This window comes from Chamaea fasciata, unplaced genomic scaffold (genome assembly GCF_029207755.1).
Source record: "Chamaea fasciata isolate MVZ Bird 193981 ecotype frontalis unplaced genomic scaffold, bChaFas1.0.hap1 SCAF_5, whole genome shotgun sequence".
Lineage (NCBI taxonomy): Eukaryota > Metazoa > Chordata > Aves > Passeriformes > Sylviidae > Chamaea > Chamaea fasciata.
This window is the reverse complement of record NW_027094090.1, coordinates 48,999,081-49,023,022: the sequence shown is the minus strand read 5'-3', so window position 1 is coordinate 49,023,022 and position 23,942 is coordinate 48,999,081. Positions and strand designations below refer to the sequence as shown.

Here is a 23,942-nt window from a genome sequence, read left to right as displayed (position 1 = left end):
CGCTGACTCACTCTGGTTAGCTTGGAAACGCTGCTGAACCATCACCTTCAATCCCAGCACATTGGTGTAAGTCTCTTTCAAGAGATCCCAATAGGAGTCGGTATGGAGAAACACTTTGAAAATGAACTGCCTTATCCAAGCTCTCATTAGTTCATTCCTCATCCAAACAGGTAATTCCCAAGCAAGTCCCAGGCCACTCATTCTCATCTATACACAATCTCTGCTGCAGGTCATTTCTGCTCCACAAATTCTGAATTAGCCAAAACTTCCAAACCTTTTCTTTCTTTCCAGTTTGGGGTACCCACGATGTCAAGCTGTTAACTGCTTTGCAGGGTGGAGCAGGTAAATGTTTTGTGCAACAGCTTTCAAAATCCACTTAGCACTTTCTATTTTCTCAGCCAAAAGAAATTTTTATTTCCAACAGGACTTTATGACTCTTCTGGATCATTTCCAATTCTCCCAAGGAGCCATTAAACATTGTTTAAATTCCTCCTCAGAATTAGAATCATGGTTTTAGAATCACAATAGCTCTGGTTTCAGTTAAGACTTGACCACCATGTACAATCCTGCTCTACTGGAGAGCACCCCTCACTTCTGACCACAGCACTGGGGATGTTAAGCCACAACTGAGTTGAAGGATTTTAAGCACTTCCCACTGAGAAATACTTCCCATGGAGTCAATTGTGGTACCATTTCTTTATTTGCTCTACTCAACTCCCACTACCTTCCAACCATGGTGCATGAGGAAATACTGAATCTCCATACTTGCCACAAGTTCCCACATGGAAAACCTCCAAGGCTCCCTCCCAGCTACCCAAAAACCTTCTGCCTCTGCTGTGACACCACCCTGAAGAGCCAAAGTGAAAGTGTCAAATTCAGCAGTTCCAGCACATACTGTTCTGCTGTCATGGTGCTACATACAGAGTTGACTCTTCACCAACATAAAATCAATGCAATAACAGGAACATTTTTTTTGAATATGTAGAATAGAACAGACACTATGAAAAAAACCACTATTTTTATTCAGTTGAAAAGTCATTTACTCAATCACATTAACTAGGCTAAAAATTACTTTTTTCTGACTACACCAGCAGTTAAATATTTTCAGCACCAATTCATGACACATTAGTGACATTTATCACAACAGGTCTATTTGTTAATGTAAAGGACATACTAACTTCAGTAGCTGCTACTGGAAAAGGAGTAAGCAGAAGGCTGCCCTTTCTTTCCAAATATTTATGAGTGAGAGTAGCAACTTCTAGAAATAATTAACTGCCAAATTATCTCCCAAATCTTTAAATCGATCTTTTAAAAATAGAGTTAAAATAGATATCTTAATATGAGCTATCATAGATTTTATATTTATGTGCTGAATACTCCAAAATGTGAGTAGTTGAGCAAGCATCCAGTACATAACTTTTAAAATAGTTCTTCCCTCCCCACAATATCAACCCCATTTTTTATCCATGTCATGCTGGTTAGATCCCTATTATCTCTAGTGACTTCCCAGTAAACACCACACTGTTTGATATCGCTAGGATATGCTACCATCCTATGAGTGAAAGAAGTCAGTGACCTGGTGAAATATCACCAACTCACACGAACAGAAAATGCATCAAGTCATTGGCTTGTTAACTTCAAACATCAAACAAATCCTAAGCTTCAGTTTTTCAAAGCCTTTGTGGTCTTCCTCTTGCTGGGCCAGCTCAGAAGGTCATCACGGAAGGCAGAACTGATGAAGGCAAAGAAAGCAAAAAGCAGCAGATAGTACTGTCTCTGTCCTTTTAAACAAATCAAGTTCGCACAAAACAAAAGGAGACAAGGTTAAAATGAAGTTTATTAGTTTTTTTGGTTTTTTAAGCTTTTTTATATAAAACTGTTTGTGAAACAGCTATTTTTATTCCCATGGCAGAGTGACCCCTGAAAGATGCACTAACTCCTTTCTTAAGGCCTTAACAAGAAAAACACCTTTTTTTTTTTGATGTTGTTCCTAAACCCCAAATGTTTTAAAATTACGTAATTTACAAAACAAAAAAACAAACAAAAAAAACCCACAAAACAAACAACCCCAAATAGCCATATAGAGTAGGCTGTTACACTGACATTCCCTCTTCCTTCCTTAGGAAAAGCAAAAACATTAAAAAAAAAAAAAAAAAAAAAAGAAAAAAAAAAAAAAAAAAGGGTCAAGTGGATTTATCCCAATCAGTTTGAAGATACATTGACTCCACCAACATTCAGACTTCCTTTCATTCCTCAATCTGGCAGGTAAACCATGTCTTCCTCTCACCTGCCTTCCAAACTGAAGGCAGCTTTCTTGGAATGATCTGGGGGTCACGTTGTTTCCACACAGGGCAGAATACTCCCTTCCCCTGCATGGTACAGGTGTTCCCACACCAACGAGGTGTAATGGGACCTAGCAAGCAGCAGCCACCTCTTACTTCATGAATCTCACGACCCAGGAGTCTGCAGATGTTGTTCGAGCTTACATTGTTAATAGTGTTTCTCAAAAATGGAAACCTCCCTACCCCTCAGACACAACTACTGACACCAAATTACCTGCAACCATCCAAGCCTTCCTCCCACACTCTACAAACAATTGATCAGTATTTTATTTGCCTTTCAAAATTGAATTTCATCAGATGTTGTGAGAAAGAAAGCAACAGGAACAAAGACAAGTCCTGTCTGGAGTACTCCCAGTTTTGCTGTTCTTTCCCACAAAATGTTAGGCTCCACATACCTTGCTTTAATTTTGGATTTAATACTTACTTTAGCTATAGGTTTCTTTTTTAATTTATATGGGGATTTTAAAATTTTAATCAAAAGCATCAAAAGGGATATAGCGCACCTTTCATTTAAAACAAAGTCTTTCAAGACTAAAAAATAGATCTTTATATATATATATTTATCCCTCCCTCTTTAATTCCCCCCATCTGTTTCCTTTTTCCCCCTCCCCTCCCCACTGTCAATATGGAGATTGTGTCCATGGAAACAGCTGGTTCAGACTCCTTGGTCAGATTCTGTGATGTCATCAGTCTTGAGTGTGATGTAAGAATTGATGAAGGAAGTGCTGGCATTGGCAGGCACGTTGAGAAGGGGCATGGCTGCACAGTGGGAGAGATTCCATTCAGTCACGAATGTCCACCGCTTTTTATCTCAACAGCCTAACCTGAAAAACAAAGTCAAAATAATATTGGAATGGTTCCTTCCCTCCGTTTGCAAACAGGCCCCTCAGGCTTTGGAAAAACCCACTCGGCAGCCTACCACAGCAGCAACACCAAGAGCTCTTTAGTCTTGTGGACTGAAAACGGATCTACACAATGGCAACTAGTTCATAAAAGGTAATCCTGTGATAAAAAGTCTTAGTTTAACAACCAGCAGAAAAAAATTAAGCAAGCCCAGTTCTGAAGGAGGTCTGGGACGACAGGATGCCACAATGGCACAGCACTCTTACAGAACCTCTACCTTCAGCAGCCAGGCAGGAGCTCACTCACCTCACGTCCACTCCTCACATCGACCGTGAGAATGGGAAACAGAGGGACCAAGCGTGTCCCAACATGGTGACAGCTCCTGGGTTGCCATGAGGGACTGCACCCAAATGTTTCCCTAGGGGTCACGCTGCTACCGTCCAATGGTGGCTTCCAGTGAATATGTAGCAGATAGTGAAACTAGTATCAAAATTACAGGAGTCCAGGAATCAAACCTGGCAAATGGCCAGATTTCACCAGCTAAAGGCAAAGCTGTGTGAGGTTTAACTAACTGAAGGGCAGGTGAAATTTTTTTCTGTTGCTTCTTTGATCTCATTTTCATTATATGGAGACAGTTCATGGAAGGACTAAGCTTGTGATGTCTTTCAAGACAAATGTGGAAACATCCAAATGCTTGGCACATGTTCTCCCTGTCCAGAAATTCTATGAGGTGAGAAAATGAACTTCAGGAGTTTGCTAAGTTGGTGGAGGCCTAGTTCAAAAGAGAAACTACAAAGTTAAAATTTAATTTCTCTGAGTTACGGTTCTCATTCTTAATCTGCACAGAGAGAAAGCAAAGCTTGAAATAATGTCTTCCTTTCTTCCCTTATCCCATAACACAAGTGAGCCCAACAGCAATTTATTTATTTAGTAAGGTTAATTACTTTGATATGACTTAGATAAATCCTTTCCTATGAGCTAGTAAGCTTGGGAAAAGGAAAAAAACTTGCACCATAAGTGATGCATATGGAGAGCAGTTAATGGAATTAGAGGTGTGTCTGGGAGCAAAGTAACACCCGTGTTTGCTCATAGCTGGCAATTAAACTCCAGGAACCCTAACTAAGTGTGATGCAGAAGTCAATGTTGCTCTGATCATCAGCATACCAATTAGATTATACTCCAGCAAGCCCAACTCTTGGCTGCAAATCTCCCCCATCCAGGGGTGCCACACTTAGTGAGTAAAGAGTCAGGCAAGTACACAGAAAAACCAGACGGGCAACGCTGTGGAGCACCAGCTGAAGAAGAAAGGGGAAGGTTCCTAGAGAGCTCAGGCAGCCGCCCTTTGTGGTTTCATTACTGCACAACTGAAAGAGTGTCAAGGCTGTGTTGCTGTCTCTGGCTCCCGTACAACTGCAGCTTGCCCATGCCTGGAACTGGTCCAGAGCATCAGGCATTGGCTCAGGGAAGAAACAGGCTCAACACAGAGAGAGAGAGTCCTGCCTTATTTCTGGACAAGATCCAGAGCACCAGACTCGCTGTCACAGTCACTCTTCAGATCTGGAGTTGATCCAAATGTTCTAGAGGCAACTGGCTCAGGGAGAGAGAAGCAACAAAGACAGAATACGCTGACTTGCCTGGATGTTATACAACATGCAGGATTTTTCTAAACTTGCTAGGCCTGGGAGTGAACCAGGACTGAAACAGCCCAACAATCTCACAATCGAGTATCCATTGTATCTTACACTAAGGCCAGCAGAAGGGCAGTTCCAGTACTACCTGGACTGCTACAGAGTTCCCCTAAAATTCTTTAATTACCATAGTAATACAACAATTTTTTTTTGTTGTTGTTATAATCGGATCTTTTAGATTTGCGTGGCTTTTATTTTGGAATGCAAGATCAGGTTGGAATTGGAGAACCTGATTTTTAAGACATTCTGAACATTGAAAGGGGGTGGCTAAATAGGACCTTCTGGTAAGAGCTACTTGAGGCAAAAGTGGATTTGGAAAGAAATGATGCCTTAGAGAGATATCTAGAGCATACAGTGAATACAGTGCAGAGATTCCACAAGCCTGCAAGGTCTTAAAGACATTCCTATGCAAGGTCTTAAGACATTCCTATGATATATAAAAAAAGAGGAAATAATGCAGGGAACAAAGCTGTGTAAAGGTCTCTGGGACACAGTAATGTTCACTAGTACCTTAAAGGAATGGTCCAAAAATCACCAGACTTCCCCAGTGTTAAACAGCCACAAGAGGCACCTTGGCTGTGGGACTCTTGTCCTGCTTTAACATTATGGATTACATTGCCTGTTACACTTCAAGGAAAAGAGAAAAGCTTAAAGGAATCCCAGTGACTTTTACCAAGGAAGGAGAAAGCCACTCAAACACTGAATACTGTTAAATATTATTTACATGGTAACTGCTAAAACATCACTCCAAAGCCAAGAACAAATGCTATTAAAGATAAAAAGTCACAGAAGACAGCCGAGCTAAACCAAGTCAGCAGCCAGTCTACAAAATGTGTTTATGTGGGACACTACCCATCTTCTGCTTCAGCACCAAAACCCCACAATCTTCCAATTAATTTCTCATCCTTCACACAAAACACCATTCGAAGTATTTCACAATTACTTTACTTGAAAAATAGGGAAGATTTTAAGTTAGGAGAGGTGCCTGGGAAGCAAGGGAACAGCAATGAGGGAAGGGGATTACCATCAGCAGTTCCAAGAACTGACATGAAAGAGTAATTTCCCCTGCAAGACTGCAAGAAAAAGACAAAGAAGCAAATAGCTTGAGTAAGAAATGCAACTGGGTAGTGAAATGAAGGCAAGAGACCTTCTTGGGCTGCAGTTTCATGGAAAGAGAGCCAACAAGTATTAATCTGAAACCAAACACTTATTTCATCTTAATCCACCCTATTGCCTTTGAACTTCAACTACTCACAATTGAGTAAGAAATAAGAAATCCCAACCTTGTCCCATTCCCTGGGTGCTAACTCCCACCTCAGTGCTACTCCCTCCTTGTGCCAGTGTATTTCCCCAGCCACACAAGTGAACCAGATTAGGAAAATGACCCAGCTCTGATGCTAACAGGGCAAAAAGCTGTTTCAGACAAATTGAATTCCCCACCAAGTTAACACCTGGCTGTATGAATGCTGGGCCTAGACTCAGCAGGAGGAGGCAGGAAGGAAGTGCAGTGAGGAACTTGGGGCACATTACAGATTGTCACCACTTCTGGATACAGTTCTACCTTATATGCCCTATGTCTGCTGGCAAAATAGAGAAAAAAGCTGGACTAAAAGAAACACAGTGAGCTTCTGCTAAGACTAATTTACTTACCCCTGGATCTACCTACGTTTCCAGAAAATGGGAACCCTAGATTACAAAAACCCTGAACTAATCAATATTATTTCTTCCTTACATACAGAATTTAAGATAATTTAATGACTTTATTTATACAGAAGCTTACTATTAACTACTCAGACTCACAGAAAAAACCCTTCAGATCCTTATGGACATGATAAAAAAGGAGATTTCTGCCACTCGTTTAAATGAGAGAGTAATTAGGCAGTTGTAACAGCTAACAAGCTTTGCCTTTCACTGTTTAACAGAAGGAACTGCTGCACAAATACAAAAAACCAAACAGGATGGTAGTAGAGAAAAAAAATATTACAAATTTTCTGAATATACATGAAAGCACCTCGATTTCTCACAGAAAAGGGGAAGGCACTGGAGGTAAGGCAGCAGGTGGAACTGGAAGCTCACTCCCACTCACCTGTGCTTGCTTTTATATCCATTCCCAGGAGTACACTTCCCCCCTCACCCCCGCTCCGACTGCTCTGTGCTGAGGCTGCCTTTCACCATCTTGTTCTGCAAGGAGGGAAGAGAGCAAGGAAGGAGGGGCTGACAAACCAGTAAGCCAAACAGAGGAGGAAAAAGAAAATGAGGCACAAACAGAGGACAGGGGTAGGGAAAGGGAACACACAGAAAGTGAGAGAGAGAGGGAGAGAAAGAGAAGTCAGTATTGGAGCCAGAAATAGACTTTTCAGACAGAGTTTTCCCCGAGACAAAAGCAAGTAATTCCACAAAAGCAGAGTCTGAGATATGAAAGCCTGGTTAATTTTACAAAACACAGAATTTAACACAAAAAGGTAGAACAAGCTGAGAAGCATCACTTTAAAATTGCCCGAACAGATGGCCTAAGACAATCTAAGACGGCTGAGCCACCAAAAGGTGAGGTATCCCATCCCCTTTACAGCCTCTCCATGGCTCAGCATCCTCATCAGGTCTGTTGCAACCTCACTTGCTGTGATGCAGACAGAGCCGGTTGGATCTGTGAGAGGAACCCTTCAAAAGATGATAGTTTTCAGACAGCATTTTCCCTGTGATAAAAGCTGTATTTTGCATAAGTAGCACATTCAGGACATGGATGGTTGAAGCATCAATCCTGACAGAAGAAAATGGAAAAGCTCACTGGGGAGCACACAGATAGGCAGGACCAGTCCCTCTGGACTTAGCTGGCTTATGCCTTAAGTGCCAAGCACAGTTAATGAGGCAAGAAGCACCTTTGCTCTCCAGGAGCCGATTACTGTGATGAACTGTATTTACCGGTGTGAGGCACAGACTGCCAAAGGGTTAGAGGCCCTGTACTGGGGGACTTAATGCTGGAGATTTATAAAGCTAGCTCTTCCACCCATTAGCTACCAAACGTTACTAATTCGCTAATAGTGCTAAGCTGGTGGTACCTAAAAGCATAGCTTTCAACAGATTAATTGAAAATCTTTCTTCCTCTCAATTGCTCATACTCATATCATGCAAAAAAAAAAAAAAAGATGCAATTTGTTCTCCAATCCTTCTAGAGCAATGGTTTTCAGCCTTTCTGTTCCTGCATTGTCATTGTCTGGAATTCCCCTTTCCAGCCACTACAATGGAAGGAGCAGAGTGAGCTTATATTCTGCCCTGCAGAAGGACTGGGAACAAACCGGTAATGATTAGTGAAACACGCGGTGAGGGCGGAGAAAGAAAGCAAAGAAAACTCTACTTGGCTTCAAACAAATTATTTGTGTCTTTACTAAGCAAAAGTCAAGAAACTTCAGTGTCAAAGAAAGGCTGCCGGGGGTGAATTTCTGCTTGTCACACAATGAAGAAAGTGATCTGCAGTGGGGTAGTTCTGAACAGAATTCAAAATTTTATTGCCTCATGAAGTACCGTTATGAACTTCATTGATAGTCGTCCCCCTCCCATCCCGCAAGATTACTTTAGAAATCCATGTGCCTTTTCAGAATTTTCTCTGGAAAGCTGGATTCTTTGCCTGAATTTAAACCAGGCAAAGAATCTTTCCTTTAATGGTTTGAGCACCATCAATGCAAAGTGCTCACATTCAGCAGTAATGACCCAAGCTATCTATGTAATACTGTATTTCCCTGGAATACTTCAGACAACAGGCAGCAAAAATAAAACAGCCTTCAAATACACAAACCTCTGTCATGGTTTAACCCCAGCCATGCTCCAATTATCTTTCGTCAAGTATCCAAAATTGAGCAGAGGGTGGCATTTCAGCAGTTATGTTACACAGTAACATAAGGGGACACAGTAAGGGGAGCTCATCCTTCCCGTTTTGGTTTGGCGAGATCTGCAGGTTCTTGTAGCATTTATGCATTAATTTAAGCTTGCTGTACATTGTCAACATTATTCCACTGTTGTGCAGAATAATTTATTTTCTTTTATATAATGAAAAGTAGGCCAATTTCAGATAAGAGCCTGAATGTGCACTGAATCTTCCAGCGCATTTTAAATATGTCTGTATAAATACATCATTTTGTGCTAAAACATCCAGAAAGGAACATGAAGCTAATTCCTCTAGGTTTACAAAAGACAGATTAGGAATAATCTGTGAAAACAGAAGACCACCAGATGTCAGTCTAATTCTAGGCAGGAATCTGCAGACAAGAACTAGATGGAGACTAATCCCTGCTAGAGAGCAACACAGTTCTTTCCTATTATCAATTCCTTTTCAGCATAAGCCATCCAAGTTCTTGCACAATTCCTGTTGTATTCAACTGGCAACAAGAACAGTTGTTTTTCTGGATACTTTTTCATCATTTAAAACTGGAAGACTGCTATCCACAACCTCCCAGGGATGTATCCTCAAGGGCTGGGAGGAGTATTCCCAGCACTGTACCCCATTACTTATGGCTGCAACAGAGTGTGTATTGTCTGCTTCATCTCCTCTTTCCATACAGACAGCTCTTTGCACCACTGCGTGTGTAGGCTCCGGGGACAATTAACAAGGATGCCCAGACCCTGGGCAGAAGCAGCATAGAGGTCTTCTGAAGAACCAAAGATACACAGAACAACCCCACAGATCCACTGAAGGCTGAGTGATTGGACTCAGTCCAGTTACTACTGGTAAACTAGAACAAGATGTTTCCAAAAACCAGAGAACTTTTTCATAAAGTCATTTTTCTTCTTCCTTGCATCCTCAGTAAATCCAAGGAGAAAACCTGACAGTTCAATGCAACATTCAAACAAGAATAGTGAGCAACATCTGATTCTATCACAGACTTCAGGAAATGAAGTTGAGCTTTCTGAAGAGTCATCAAGGATCTAAAGAAACACTGAGCAGATGGAACAAAAATTTTATCTTCTTTATCTTGGTATTCTTCTTGAGTTGATGTTTGCCCCCAGAATACACCACAAGCATATATCACAGAATAATTGAACTAAAAGCATCTCTGACTACAGACATTATCCAGCTAATAAGATTATTAATCCAAATTTAGAAACTAGAAGAAAGCAGCAAAAAGCCCAGGTCTAATCCAGGAGATGATTCTTACCTTGTGCTTGGGGCACCTCACTGAGAAATTCTCTTCGTTTAGTAAACAATCTAAAGAAGAAAACAGCAACGTATTATTTTTTTAATGAAAACCAACTTGAATAATACATCACATGTGTTAATCTTGCCTCACAAGTATACATTTTTCATGCAAAGATCTCTTGTAGGAATACTTTGTTATTAGCAGGTTGATTCCATCCACCCCCAAAGTTCTGGCAAACAAAATAACTGAACACCCCAAGTGACAGTGCTGCTCGGATTACCAAGCAACCCCGGTTTTCCCAATGATCTTACGCAGTAAGAACGACAACAGCAAATCTACCAACCCTGTGTCCCAACCCCCTTCACCTATTCCAGCCTTCTTTGCTTTAACACAAGGAAGATGGACACATTCATCCAATCTGAAAAGACAATCCCTGCATTTCATAGTACAAATGCTGCTTTTCACCCTTAACCTAAGGCCATGCCAGCATCAAGGGGAGAAGGGGTGTGTGTCTACGTATGCGTGTATACAGTTTATTTGCAATCCTAAATCCTGGTGATAGGTTTACACTGTGACACTATGTCTAGTAGTCTGGTCACCCACGCTGCTCTTAGATCTGCTTCCATGAATCATATATGTGAAGCTTCTTTAATCTAAAAAATGGTTTCGTTAATTATTTAAACCTATTACATAAAGTCAGGCACCTATGTGGAACTGCTTATTTAGGAACAAATTAAGTAATACTGCCGTTTGAAGAGCACTTATTTAGCAGCACTGCCTGAGTACAGATTGCTTCTCCTCGCATCCCCCCTCCCAGAATATGCCTCTAAGTGATGCACGTTGGCAGCTCCCGGAACTTCAGCCAAGGAAAAAGCAGCACTCCCCTTAGAGCACTCAGCTGCCTCCCCTGGGCACCCTGAACTGCAGGGTCACCTGTCAACCTGCCCACACACCTGATACCTGGAGGCTGTCACCTCATCAGCAGGACCAAGCACCCATCCCCACCTCAGCACAACTGATCAACACTGCCCCAGAGAATTCGGCAATGTGCTTATGACCTCCTGCCTGCTCCAACACACCCCAAGAGCTCACAAGTAGAGAAGTGCAATGGTAACTAGGATGTGCTAATTTAGAACACGCTTAAGTATGTAGCATAACCAGTGCTACCTGCTGTTTCAATCTGCTGGAAGAGTTTAGCAGACAGCAGGAGACTGGAACTAAAGCTTGAGGGAAAAGCTTTCTAGATACCCAAGCTTTGGCAGAGCTTCCCTCTGCTATGGAATGCCTAATGTTTCAAAACGAATGCCTCTGGCCTGAATCAAAGGGAAACAGCATGCAAGAGGCTAAGTTACTTGAGAGAGATTTTAGCAAGGGGAGTAAAAGCCTTAATCTTGCCACAGATAATTTCAAATGCAGCATTAGCAAATCACAGGAAATAAATAAAATGTCTTCTCATTATAAGGGCAGGAATCATACATTTAGACTACAGCATGAATTATCACTGCATAATACAGCAATCATCAAAAATATACAGAGCAATCACTGAAAACATACACAGTATGTTAGAACAGAATGGAGTTTTCTCCTTTGTTGGAAATGCAACATTGGTAATGAATGCTGTTCTTTAGCTAGTACATCAGAAAGGAAGATCGTACAAGGATCAGGAAGAAATGCCATAAACCTTGTACCTAATGCCTGATCTGTGTATGGAGCTCTATTTCTTACTAAGGTCAGCATTTTTGTTGCAAATACTAAAAGCAGATCCAATTAATAGTAATTTTTTTGTCTCTGTTTAAGAACTACTATGAAAAATGTCATCAGCACACTGTAGAAAATCAGCTGAATACAAATAAGGCAGAAATTGTTCATCATTACAAAGCTGGCCTGGGTTTCGGTTAGCAGTTCCAAGTATTTTATATAACAGATTACGATTTGTCATGAAGTCAGCAGACACAGAGCTATGATCAGCTCACTGTGGCAGAAAGGGAAAAGAACTGAGACTTGTCCTTGTTTCAACATTTTTTCTCCATAGAGTAGTCAGGGAAAATCTAAAACATTTTCAATAGAAGCAATTATTCTTCTGTAAGCTTTATACTTTTGTCTCACCCTCTGTGTTCTGCCTGTTACTCATCTTTAATGACACTTGTGAAGACACACAATTTCTGTTCTCTGAAAATTCATTTTATTTTGCCATTAATCTTTTCCTAATTTACAGTCAAAAATCTTTTGGAAGTGGAACTGCCTGCGATATATGTTGTAGGGACAAGCAACCATCAGGATCTGACTCCAGGTGGGGAGGAACAAGCAGAGGGAGAGGATATAAAATTACAGAAAACAAAGATCCTGTTTCCATGGAGACATCCCTAGGACTAAGTTACCTTGAGACTCTTCACATCAGAGGCTCCTCATAAATTTGGACAGACGAAAGCCAAACACAGACAATGTTAGCTACAGTCACTTCCATACAAAAATTACTCACGTGGCACTAGTGATCTTGATTTTTATGTAAATGGATAAGAAATGTTCAGCTTTCCTACATCCTATATTGCCAAAGACTATTTTCTATGAAAGGAGATTAAAAGACAGCCTGAATTAGGCTATATAAAAGCAACCATATGTACAAACTGGCAACTTACAAAGCCACGTGCCTTGCACAGCACTCAGTTAGCAACAGCAGGGCAAAGCCTGGTTCCTCACCAGGGTGGGATTGGACACCAACCATTGGCGCAGAAGCCAGAGCCCAGGTCCCACCCCAGGATTGCCTTCAGTGCTGCAAGGAACTGAAGCTGTTTGACACATTCCAGCCTCCAGCCCTTTCCCAAAAACGTAGTGCCTTTCATGAGGCACAGGAACAGACAGGTACCAACTTCTAACCCCCATGGACGCAAAGGAAGAAAGGCCTCGGCTCACACTGCAACTGCTTTGGAATACAGCATGGGTATTTCATCTCAACTAAGGCATGGTCACTTCCAGGAATTCAGACAAACCGAGTGTGTATGACTCAACATACCCTAAAAAACACTCTAGCAAGCGTTTTCTGTTTGGCTTTATTTCTTTTAGATACAAAACCAGTCACACATATTCCATAAGCCTGAAAGCCCTTGTAAATGTTAACAAAAACTTCTGAGGATTCAGAACAGATCTGTGACAGATTCTAAATACAGCAAGGTGGCACCATCCTTCAAAGCAGGAAAGCAGGATGGTTGACTTCAGAATGGAACTACCACTGAGCTCAAGGAAGCTGAGAAACACCTGTACAGTTTCACTACAGAAAGACAGGAGAAATGCAAAACCAATAAAAAGGGTTTACAGGCTGACAGCAGGCTGAGCAAAGAGAAAATAATGTTGATTTGTTTCTCAAGGAAGTCTGTATTTTCTGCTTGGGCATAAATGAAAATCAGGTCTTATGCCATATAGCTTTTTTATTTCGTTTACAGATTTATTGGAAGAGTGTCTGTAGATTAACACAGCTTGATTACACCCACAGATAATACCAACTGCAAACAAGGTCTTTTACTGTCACACCAGCAGGCTGAAATTTTGAATGCTGAGGATCTACTTCAAGCTGGGGCTCTTCTATTTGTTTTGGTTGAAGACTTCACCTGAAGCAGGCCAACGACTTCCTTAAAACTCCTTCTTGGAAAAAAGTTATTCTGCCCATGTTAAACATCCCAGGATTTTTTTCTGAAAAGCTGTACAATATGCTGATTTTCAATAGGACCTGGATTTTATCTAAGGCATGCCCTTCCCAGCTACCACAAAACCAGGAAACAGAACCCCTTGAAAGGCGATATGGGGATTTTCATGCGTGCCTCCTCAGAAGAGGCTTGTTAAATTTTAGTAGCTAGGTCCTTTTAAAAATTTCACCAAATATTCTTCTGTTTGGGGGTGATCAGGCCTTTCCTGTAAATGAACCTCTGCCCTCAGATTCAGACACCCAAAAGCAGTGAAGCTGTCAGGGGACATTTCTAAGCCTCAAGCAACCCAAAAGACGGAAGTGACCATTTTGAAAACTGCAAAATGGGAAGCACTAGTCCAGCAGGCAGAAGTGAAAACAGTACTGAGAAAGGCAATCAAGATACAGAAAGAATGGAGGCTAGTAGGAGGGAGACTAGTGCTACTAGAAGGCAGGAGCAGGGAATTAAGGATGAGTCCAGCAGGGGGCTAAGACAAAGAGCTGACTGGAACAAGGTATAGAAAGGTGAAACAGAATATAAAGGAAAATATATGAGAACAAATCAGGACTAGCAGAGTGAGGTGTGACAAGGAGCTGAGTTAGGAGAACCAAATGGCAGTAACAAAGTCCAGAGAGGAAAAAGAACTAGGAACAAGAAAAGAGGAGAAGGTGAAGTAAAAGCAGAGAGGAGGAAGCCAGATTGAGAGCTAGAAAACTGGACAAAGCAAAAGTCAGAAAGAATTGGGAGGAATTGGGTCCTACTCTTACTGGAGTAAAATTTGTAAAGAGGAGCCTGAGACCAACTAGATAAAAGGCTGGTATGAGAAGCCAGAGTGGAGAACACATCAGACGAAAAGGAAGAAACAGATAGGAAAATGTATTTTAAAAAGCACCAATGAAGTCTTTTGCTCTCACTGAACCTTACCCTTCCTGGAGTTAAACCAGAGACTCACCAGTTTTACCAACTCCTCCGCTATTTTTTAAATATGTTTGTGAAACTCACAGTCCAAGTATCCCATCTCCAAGCAGCTCTTGCAATTTATTACTGCCGTATTACTCAAAGGAGGGAAATTAGCTTGGAATTGTGCACTCCGACAGATGGCCACATGACAACATGATGTCTCATAACAAAATTAAAAGAAAATGAAGTAAGCGTAGCCTTGGAACTTGAACACAAAAAGCTACTCTAAAAAATCTCACAGGTTGCAGAAATCAAGACAAAAGTGAAAAAAAGCCAAAATTAATGTAACCCAAGTCTACACATTATATAGCAGACATGTTACATTTAAAATGGCCTAAACAGTATGATTATATACTGGTTTTTGTACGTGACATTGCCCCTTCCATGCACGATACAGAACTGCTCTAGGGAATCAGTCACGGTAGTTCAGTATATTTCTCATTTTGGAGGATCCTACATTTGCTGAAGTGGAATAGAGCTAATATATCTGGAGAAAAATGACAGTATCTGAATTTTGATATCTGATTTTAGAACCCAGGAAATGCTACATACTGTATCTAGTAAAACATGATAGTAAAAAATTAAGGCCTCAAATTACTGGGAACATTCGCTATAATTTATTTTTGGTTTTTTGATGGTATTGAAAATGGCAGGTCACAAACCAGAAACAAATACATACTAAAGAAACATAACATGAATGTGAATCTGACTGGCGATCGTGTGTCTCAAACACACTGTACAAAAGCAAGTTTATTAATGTTCATGAAACTCTCAGGCATGACAGAGATGAACATCGTAGGAAATACCCCAGTTCTACTTTCAGAACCGAGAAGGAATCACCTGCAGCAAGTATGACACAGATCCAACAAGGACAACATATGTTCCTGAATGAGTACCCTTCCATCCTACAGGCTGAGGTAGGGCCTTATGAAAAGAAGTATCAGCCTTTAATTAGGTGATTACTATAAGATAGATTCATAAAAGACCAAAATTACACTTACATGGACACCTTTATTTCTGGTGGTTTTTGAGCATATGATTTTTGCCACCTGAATAAGAGTCAAGGATTCTCTAAATTAGCAGTACTGCAGTACTAGAATATTCCATTGCAATATTAATTTAATAATAACATTCCTATTAGAATAAAATGCAGATCTCCAATAGGGCAGGACTTCACAGTGAAAGGTGCAATGCAGTCATTCAGAAATCAGCATTCCTACTTCAAATACTCTAACATTTGGAAAACAGCATAAAATGGGTGGTGAACAAGTGGGTTGCTGTGGGATTGGAATAACAAACAGGAAGCTTGCAACTATTTTCCAGTCTACAGTTGTAATCTTGAATCCTTTCCTGCTCGTTATCAGATGAAGTTTTGTATGACAGAAGAAGTGAGTTACAAGGGACTGGAAAAGTGGGGTATTATTTACTTTGAGGCTGGATTTTTTTTACCCAAGAACAATGTTTATCTCCATGAAAAACTGTCTTTATTTGCACAAACCCCACCAAACTGACAAGCCCATGCTCATAGCTGGAAATAGTATCATCCAAACAATTAGCTTGTCTGATGATGAAAATAGGACCTACTCAAGAGACTGGCCGAACTGCTTCTTAGGAGGGAGAAGGAAGGATGAGCTGCAAATGGCACTGATGATTCTACAACCACAAACACGTGAAATCATTACTAGAGTGTAACCCCGAAAGAAGAAACCCCGTGCTGCTTACTTACATCCTTTTAACAAAGGGTTTCTATTTTTGGCAAGAAAAGAGTGATCAGTTCTCACACTGCAGCCAAATTTCAGTCACTGTAGCTGCACTCCCCCAAACCAGGCTTTTGTTGCTCTTTCAGGCAGATTCCTTTTCATTACAAGCTCCATCTTGTCCCAACGTGTTACTGTACGCTGTTTATCTCAAGCCGTTTCTTGCCATTTTTATTACTTTATCTTCACAGTAGGAGAAAAGCTGAGATGGAGTAATTTGTGAAGTACCTCAGAATTTAGTGTCGTATGATTTGAGTAATTACGGAATACAGTTAAGATGTCGTTTGTTCCTACCTGCATCGATGGCACATGGGTAATGGTATCGGAAGGAGCAGCCTTTGTTGTAGCAGCCTAAGGTGGCTCCCGGTTCCTGGCAATAGGAACATTTCTGAAAGGGAAATCAAAAAACAGTAATGAAGATTGCAGTGCTTTTTCTGAATACCTGTATTTTCCTGGGAATTTTATCAACCACATTCCAGCACAATTTTTTTGACAAATCATGTTAAACTCTATCCTTCTACACCATATAAATAAAAGCCTTTCAAACAGGTAACAACATAAGCTCTTTCAGTTCAACATGAACTTTTCAGCTGTGCTAACCAGGCAAGAGATACAAATGTTCAGCCATTCAGAAAGAACTTGAAACACTTCTCAAATCTGTTTTACTGGCCTGTGTGTCAGTACCTGACAATGACATCACTATTAAAATAGGAGGAAAAAGAGCAGTTTTGAATCTACAGCAGCTTTAAAGGAGAATTAGTATGACAAATAATGATTTAGAAGACACCACCCTAAAAGTAATTTGGTTACATCATTCTCATTATCACTAGCAGTTGAAGAAGATCATGGCCAAGTTGAATACTTTTTCACAGGTGACCAAAAAGGGTTCATCTGGAGCAGCAGAAGATGCCATCATGGGAAAACACCTCATCATCACAGAAATGGCACAAGTCAAAAAAAAGCACCCACAGTGCAACAAGGATGCTCATACAATTATTGTCAAAGTAGCTCAGACTCATCTGATGATCACGTCCAATTTTCATTAGTTAAATCCCATTAGCTCAACTAGTCAATGATCTATTTGACTATAGTATCAGACATTTGTGAAAGCAGAAAGAAAGTCTTTCACCCATTTACTTCATCCTGAATGGCTTAAGAAATGACCTAAGGAAGTAATTCTAGAGCACATCTCATTCAGCCAGCCATTTTATTTCTTACTAAGTAATTTTTGTTAACTAATCTGATTCTGATGAAAGCTGATTTCTGACAGGTAGACATTTTTCCCTTAAAAAATATATAGCCATACCTGGTAGAATTCACCCAATGCTAGAAGGCAGCTACTATTTAAAAATTAAAAAGTGATTTAACTACTGGCAGAAAACGAAGGGAGGAACTACCCTAATTTTTGAGTCATCCTTAAAAAAAGACAGGAATTTTGTTTATTCTGCTAAATACAAACAACACCATAATGAGGCCTTGAATAATTGGTACAATTCACTTTGAATTCAGGCTGTGAGAAGTTGCCTTTGGTCCCCACCTGCACAGAGAGATGATGACATGACCTAAAATCAGTGCTGCTACTGGAAAAGCTGGTATCACACTGTACCCCTCTACTGGCACTTCCAGCGAGCTCCACGTGTACCGCACACCAACAGCTGTGCTCAAGCCAGCAGCACACCTGGCACTGGACACCAGCACGGCTTTCCCACCACACAGGGATGCTCCCTTGCCGACATGGCCGACTCCCCTGGACCACACGCCTTCAATCCCTGATCAGCACACACGCTGCAGTGGAGATCTGCAGAATAGATGTGGCCAAAGCTAATAGCCACAGCAAAGTTCCTCACTCTGCATAGTAAATAGGGGGTTGATTACATTATTTCCAAACCCTCTGAGAATATCTGACAGTTATTGCTCTTCCTACTTTTCTGTGCTATGCAGAGATGACTGTAGTTTGTATTTAAATGCCTGAAGGAAGATGAAAGCAAAACTAGCTCCAGCCATAAAACAGGGGGTCCTCTTCAAATCAAAGCAGATGCAACTAACAGAAAAGCTTGTGAGACGTCAGTTTGCGTGACATCTACAACTGCAGTTTTGAGTAACACCTTCTCTTTATGGGTGTGCCAAAGCATCCTGAGACTGATCTTCAGTTCTTCCTACTAAATCATGTCTATTGTCTAAGCATGACAAACTACTGCAGTATTTATGATGCAAGGGAAGTGCCCCTGAGGCCTAGAAAGAGACACACAAGCAGCTTATTATTGCCTGTCAGAACATGAATGCAAGCTTCCAAAGATTAAAAAAAATGCTAAATCAATATTGAAATGCGCACCAAAATATATGGACCACTAGTCAAACTGCAATGTAATTTGCTCTCCCCATGGGAGTAAAACCAAACTTCATCCACAGAAAATGTCTTTTCCTGGCTCTGAAGTCAACTCTAGAAGGATATTATGCACTGGCAAAAGTCCCAGATTCACCTATGCCAAGTACTCACAAAGTGCAGCTCAAGGAGTTCTGAAACAGAGCTCTGTACCTGTGTACTTTATTCTCACTTTTAAATGTGTCTGACTGGGATTAGTTACTCAAACAGGACAGAACCAGAATTGACTATTCTTTTTGAATGCAGATATGAATTTCTAGTCTTATTCCTCAAAGGCATTCTGCCCTCCCCACTTTATCTCATCTTTTACGTACCATCACACTGTTGCAACAGAAGGTCATTCTCTTCTGGAACACTGTGTCCTGCGCAGAGCAGTCAATAAGAGCATAAGAACTACAGCAGCAGAGATTGAACTGCAGCTGTATAAAATATTTCGTAACTAAAAAGGCATGTCTTAAAAGAGTATGCTGTATGATACAACAGAAAACAAGACCTCTAGCAAAATTTTTGACACTTTTCCAAAAGTTCATTTTTTGAACTTATTCTTTGCTGCATCTAGCATGGTTCGTGTTGCTATTCTGAAAATAACATTCTGAAACATGACAGGCATTTTGACAAATTTTCAGCTGAGAATGGATAAGGAATGCTTTAAAATCGTTTGTGATTTTAGGAGTGATTAGACGGTAAAAGTGGGCAGTTAAGGTGCCAGCACATATGCATCAAGCCTTCACTGCCCCTTTTTTTTAGTCTGGCAGACCAACAAGATTTTACCAACGTTACCCGTGATATGCCCACAGCAGCAATTCCCCAGTGGATGACTATGCCACTGACGGCACAAGGCAGAGATCATCTGCTGCTGCTGGCTCCCCTGCTGCTGAACAAGTCTCCATTCTGACAGATGCTTCTGCTTTTCACAAGCCACTGACAGCGTAATGGCCCCATTTCTTCTACCTCCCGGGACCCCCAACCATCTGCTTCTTTCAGGGGAAGCTGAGGGAACCACATACACATTAACCACTCTTTTTTTCGAGCTCTTCCTTCTTGACACACCTTAGTGACTGAACAAAGCAGACACCCTACAAAGCTGCATGGTTCTCAAACAACTTGCAAGTCTATCTTCTTATCTTTCAAAGATCATCATGTAGTGCCACATGGTTTCCAAATACACCCAGGTGTTCCCATGAAGGGGAAAAAAACAACAACAACAACCAAAAAAAAACACCCAAAAAACCAACAAAAAACAAAACAAAACCTTGAAAATTTTCTGGATTGTCTCAGTCTTCTTTTCCAAGACATTGCTGCTGTGCCTTAAAAGGCAAAAAGATGCCCCTTTCCTGCTGGTACTTTCTGTGGCTTTGGTTAAAACCCTCATCTCACATATTTGTGTTTCAAAACAAAGCATACGTACACTAGAACTAGGAAACATTCTAACACCAAAATAAAATCACAGAACTGCTTACAAGGAAATGTGTGAATTCAGCATAATGATGACTAATTGTTCTCTTGGTCCGTGAGCAAATTTTCACCCATCTCCACCAACCTGCAGCCATTGGCCAGCAGATGGTAGCAGCCTGCTTGTCACTTGTAAAGGAATTACAGCATTCTTAGCCAGGAAAACAGCATTCCAGCTCTCCTGGGAAGAGAAATTCCTTTTGCTCAGTAAGCAAACCTGCTTACTGCTTAACCTCCCCAGCTTGAAAGAGCTGAAGGCTGGTACTTGGAGTGTCCTCCCAATGGGACATGCCAATGGATAGTAATCACTGCCAGGCATCTAATAAACTCTTGGCTTAAATTTAAAAAAAAAAAAAAAAAAAAAAAAAAAAAAAAAAAAGAAAAAAGAGAGAGAGAGACCACACAGCAAAGACTGATTCATAAATTTTATCTCCACAATTCATCTCTGGCCACAAGGCACATATATCTCACTTAGAATAGGCTGGAGAGACTGAAAATTGCCATTTAGAAGAAACACTCCATCCCATGAACTAAATTATCAATAGTATTAAAGTCAGATACCTTGTCTCTACCTCTCCACGCTATTTGCAGCCCATTTCTTCCTTGCTACAGCTCATCATTCTGTGTCTACCAAAATGAACTAAGAGCCAGCCTGGAAGTGTGAACGGATGGGGGACAGCTACCACAGCAGCAGCAGAACAGCTCTGATTAATTTAAAATGCTATGGCACCTACCAGCTTTATTTCTTTTGCTTTATGCTTGGCTTTTTTCCCCCCTTGCAATCTGTATTCTTTCACTCTTCTGAGACCACACTGCTATATGTAATAAATAAGAGTACGTTTTTGAGTACCTTTTTTTACTTCCCTCAGATTTGTACCCAACTCCACATAAGTGTTGTAACATGAAGATGTCCTGAGCTACCTATCCTCCTCCTCCTCCCAAACAAGCACAAAGCTCTCAGCCTTGTGAAAACCAGTGCCCCAAGCTGCTCAAGTAAAGCACTCACCTGCTCACTTTGGCTCTGCCCTAGACAAAGTACTCCTTAGTACTGGAATCCGACAGTGGACATGGTTTCACTGGTGGGAGGATGGAAGCCGCCGACTAGCCCTTCCAAAATATTCTGGGCAGGAGCAGGAACAGTTGCTTAGAAGCAGAAATTAATTGCTTCTAACACTAACGTAAGGTGTTTTCAGATGTCTCCTCTGCTATCTTCCTTGCTGAACAATTACCAAACCAGTTTACACAAGGACATTCACAACAGACACAACAGGATCATATTTTCTGCTGTCTGTAATACAAAGCATCTTTTCTTGATGAGCGATGGTCTTATACTCAGACCTCTTGACTTCCTCTCTTCCAATGACCAGTTTTTCCTTTGGTCTGTTTTCTTTCTTTCTTTTTCCTTTGCTTTCTAGGCATCTCCTTGTTTTGTCCCTTCTCACATACCAGTGTCAAGAATGCATAAAAGGAGTAAAACGGAAAGCAACAACTGAAGGTTACTAACAAAGCAAAGCAAGCAAAAATGAAATACACGTGGCATTAATTATACAGGTACAAGTCTTTGCTTTACATGTTATATGCATTTCTCATACTCTCTCCTTCTCCTGTTTAAATTACAAGCTTTTAGGAAAATAATTGCTTCTGTATAACTGCCCTGCACAAATGCAGATGTAAGATAATGAGGACTTCAGAGTCAGCTGCAATATTAGGAAGGAGGGCCTTCTGACTATTTCTGATTAAACAGTTGGCAGGCTCAGCAGAGGCTCAGATTTAATATCCAGGCAAAAGGGCAACAGAAACAGCAGGCAGCCGCATTCTCTTTCCTGGAAAGTGGGATGCAGAGAGACAACTTAATCCAAAAAGCTACAAGAAAAAATAAAAATAAATAAATGTGTGTGTGTGTGTGTATACATATATATACTGCTTACTACAGGAGAAAGAAATAAGTGGTGTTGGAAGACTTCTGCAAAAAGGGACCGAGATGAAAAAAGCAAGGTAGGAAGACATTTTTAGGAAACAGGAGAAGAAGAGTACTTCTACTCTGATGTGCAAATAGTGGTTAATGAAAACAATTGTTTATGTGATTTGGGCTAGGGATAACAACCAGTACTGAAGGACACAGAACTATTAATTTACATTTCCTGACAAACAATTTTAAGTTATCAAAAAAAGCAAGCACAGAATATCAGTAAAATGAACTCCACAATTAAAAAGATAAAAATCTTTAAACTAGCATTATAAAAAGGCATCTCTTGCCAATGCTGATATACTCCTGTAGCAAGCAAATCAAATAAATAATAAAGGGTAATAGTCCAGAAGTAAAACTGGACAGTTTCTTCATGTCAAGAAACTAAGGACAAATTTAGATTTCAAGATTTTAGCAAACACACAAATCAATGATCTGGAAGATGCTATACTAATAAAACTGCATTAGGAAACATAATAAAAAGAACTGCAGTGCTGCACAGGCTGCTTAAGCACAAAGGGAAGCTGCAGCTCAAAATGGATGGCATAGAAAAAAAAAACCCACAAGAAATCCAAGAGCTGGAAAATGTCTTAAAAATGGAAAATCCTATTCAGTACATATGAAACTGATTACGCTGGAACAGAAGCACTTGAAATAAAGAGCAGAGCATTTTATTACCCTCAACTAGAAGGAAAAATAGAAAGCAACAAGAACAGAAATAAATATTTAGTTTTAACTAAGAATGGTTTGCCAGCAATAATTTTAAGGTCCTATGTAGACAATTAAGTCATTCAAGTGCACTTACAGAGACTCTCAAAAAGGAGGGTGAACAATAAGATGTGAAAACTTGGGAAGTTTGTAAAATTATCCAGGGTAGCCAGATCTCAAAATGGTAGTAAAAAGCTGCAAAAACCATCTCACAACATGGGTAACTGTATGATAAATGCAGATGAAAATAACTATTGTTAAGTGCAAAGTGATGTATGCGGTGAAAATATTTTCACCTATGCATATACATGATCACAGATTCTAAATTAGCTTTTACTACTCATAGGAAGGTATTAGGAGACAGCAACATGCAGTCCCCACAAGCACAAAAAAGGACAGCCAAAACATAAGCAGTTACTGAGGAAAGAAATCCATAATGAAACTCAAATGTTCATGATGTCTGCCTGTTACTCTTGTAGTAGCCTGACATCGTAATATTGTGTGTGGTTCTGATGACCCTCTTAAGAAAGGAGTACAACTGATCAGAAAAATGGACAGACCACAGAGATAAAGAGGAATGTAAAGAACTTGTATACAAGAGAAATCCAAGTATTTTGGAAAAGAGGGAACTGAATAGAACAGAACATAACAGAATGATTCTTAGCCATTTCCGAGAACGAAAATCAGGTTTAAATGTAACATAAACCTGTTTTTTTTTCACTCAAGTAACTAAAAGTCATTGCCAAAGAATGCTGCACTGGCTAACAGATAAGCAAGTTCAAAAACAGACTAGACAAGTTCATCAAGGACAGGTATGCCTCTGCTTGGTAAACACAGGGATACCAAAGCTACAACTCTAAAGCTGTGGTTGCTGAAAGGAGGTAGAAAATATGCGACTATCATTCTGCACATGCCTAGTTTACTACAAATCTCTGAATATGTGCAGTGAAGTGGTAAATACATGACCACTGCTGGGACAGAACACCACAACAAAAGGTACTTTTGCAACTGTCTAGAAAGGCAGTTCTTGTGAAGAT

At 40.5% G+C, this 23,942-nt stretch overlaps 1 protein-coding gene across 5 annotated transcripts in view; it reads right to left on the bottom strand.

Annotated features, from left to right (window-relative positions):
• Positions 1-1,361: 1,361 nt before the first annotated feature.
• The window catches only part of TCF20 (transcription factor 20), a 127,479-nt gene continuing 104,898 nt past the window's right edge, over positions 1,362-23,942 (bottom strand). For 3 of the 5 annotated variants that reach the window (XM_066183575.1, XM_066183574.1, XM_066183578.1), the window contains exons 3-6: positions 16,691-16,784; positions 10,021-10,070; positions 6,960-7,087; positions 1,362-3,166 (exon numbers count right to left, since the gene is read on the bottom strand). In XM_066183575.1, coding sequence (XP_066039672.1) covers positions 7,004-7,087; positions 10,021-10,070; positions 16,691-16,784 — 228 coding nt within the window. In that variant the 3' untranslated portion in view covers positions 1,362-3,166; positions 6,960-7,003. Of the gene's footprint in view, positions 3,167-6,959; positions 7,088-10,020; positions 10,071-15,095; positions 16,599-16,690; positions 16,785-23,942 lie in introns of those variants that run through there. The other 2 variants (XM_066183576.1, XM_066183577.1) reach the window with 2 other exon arrangements.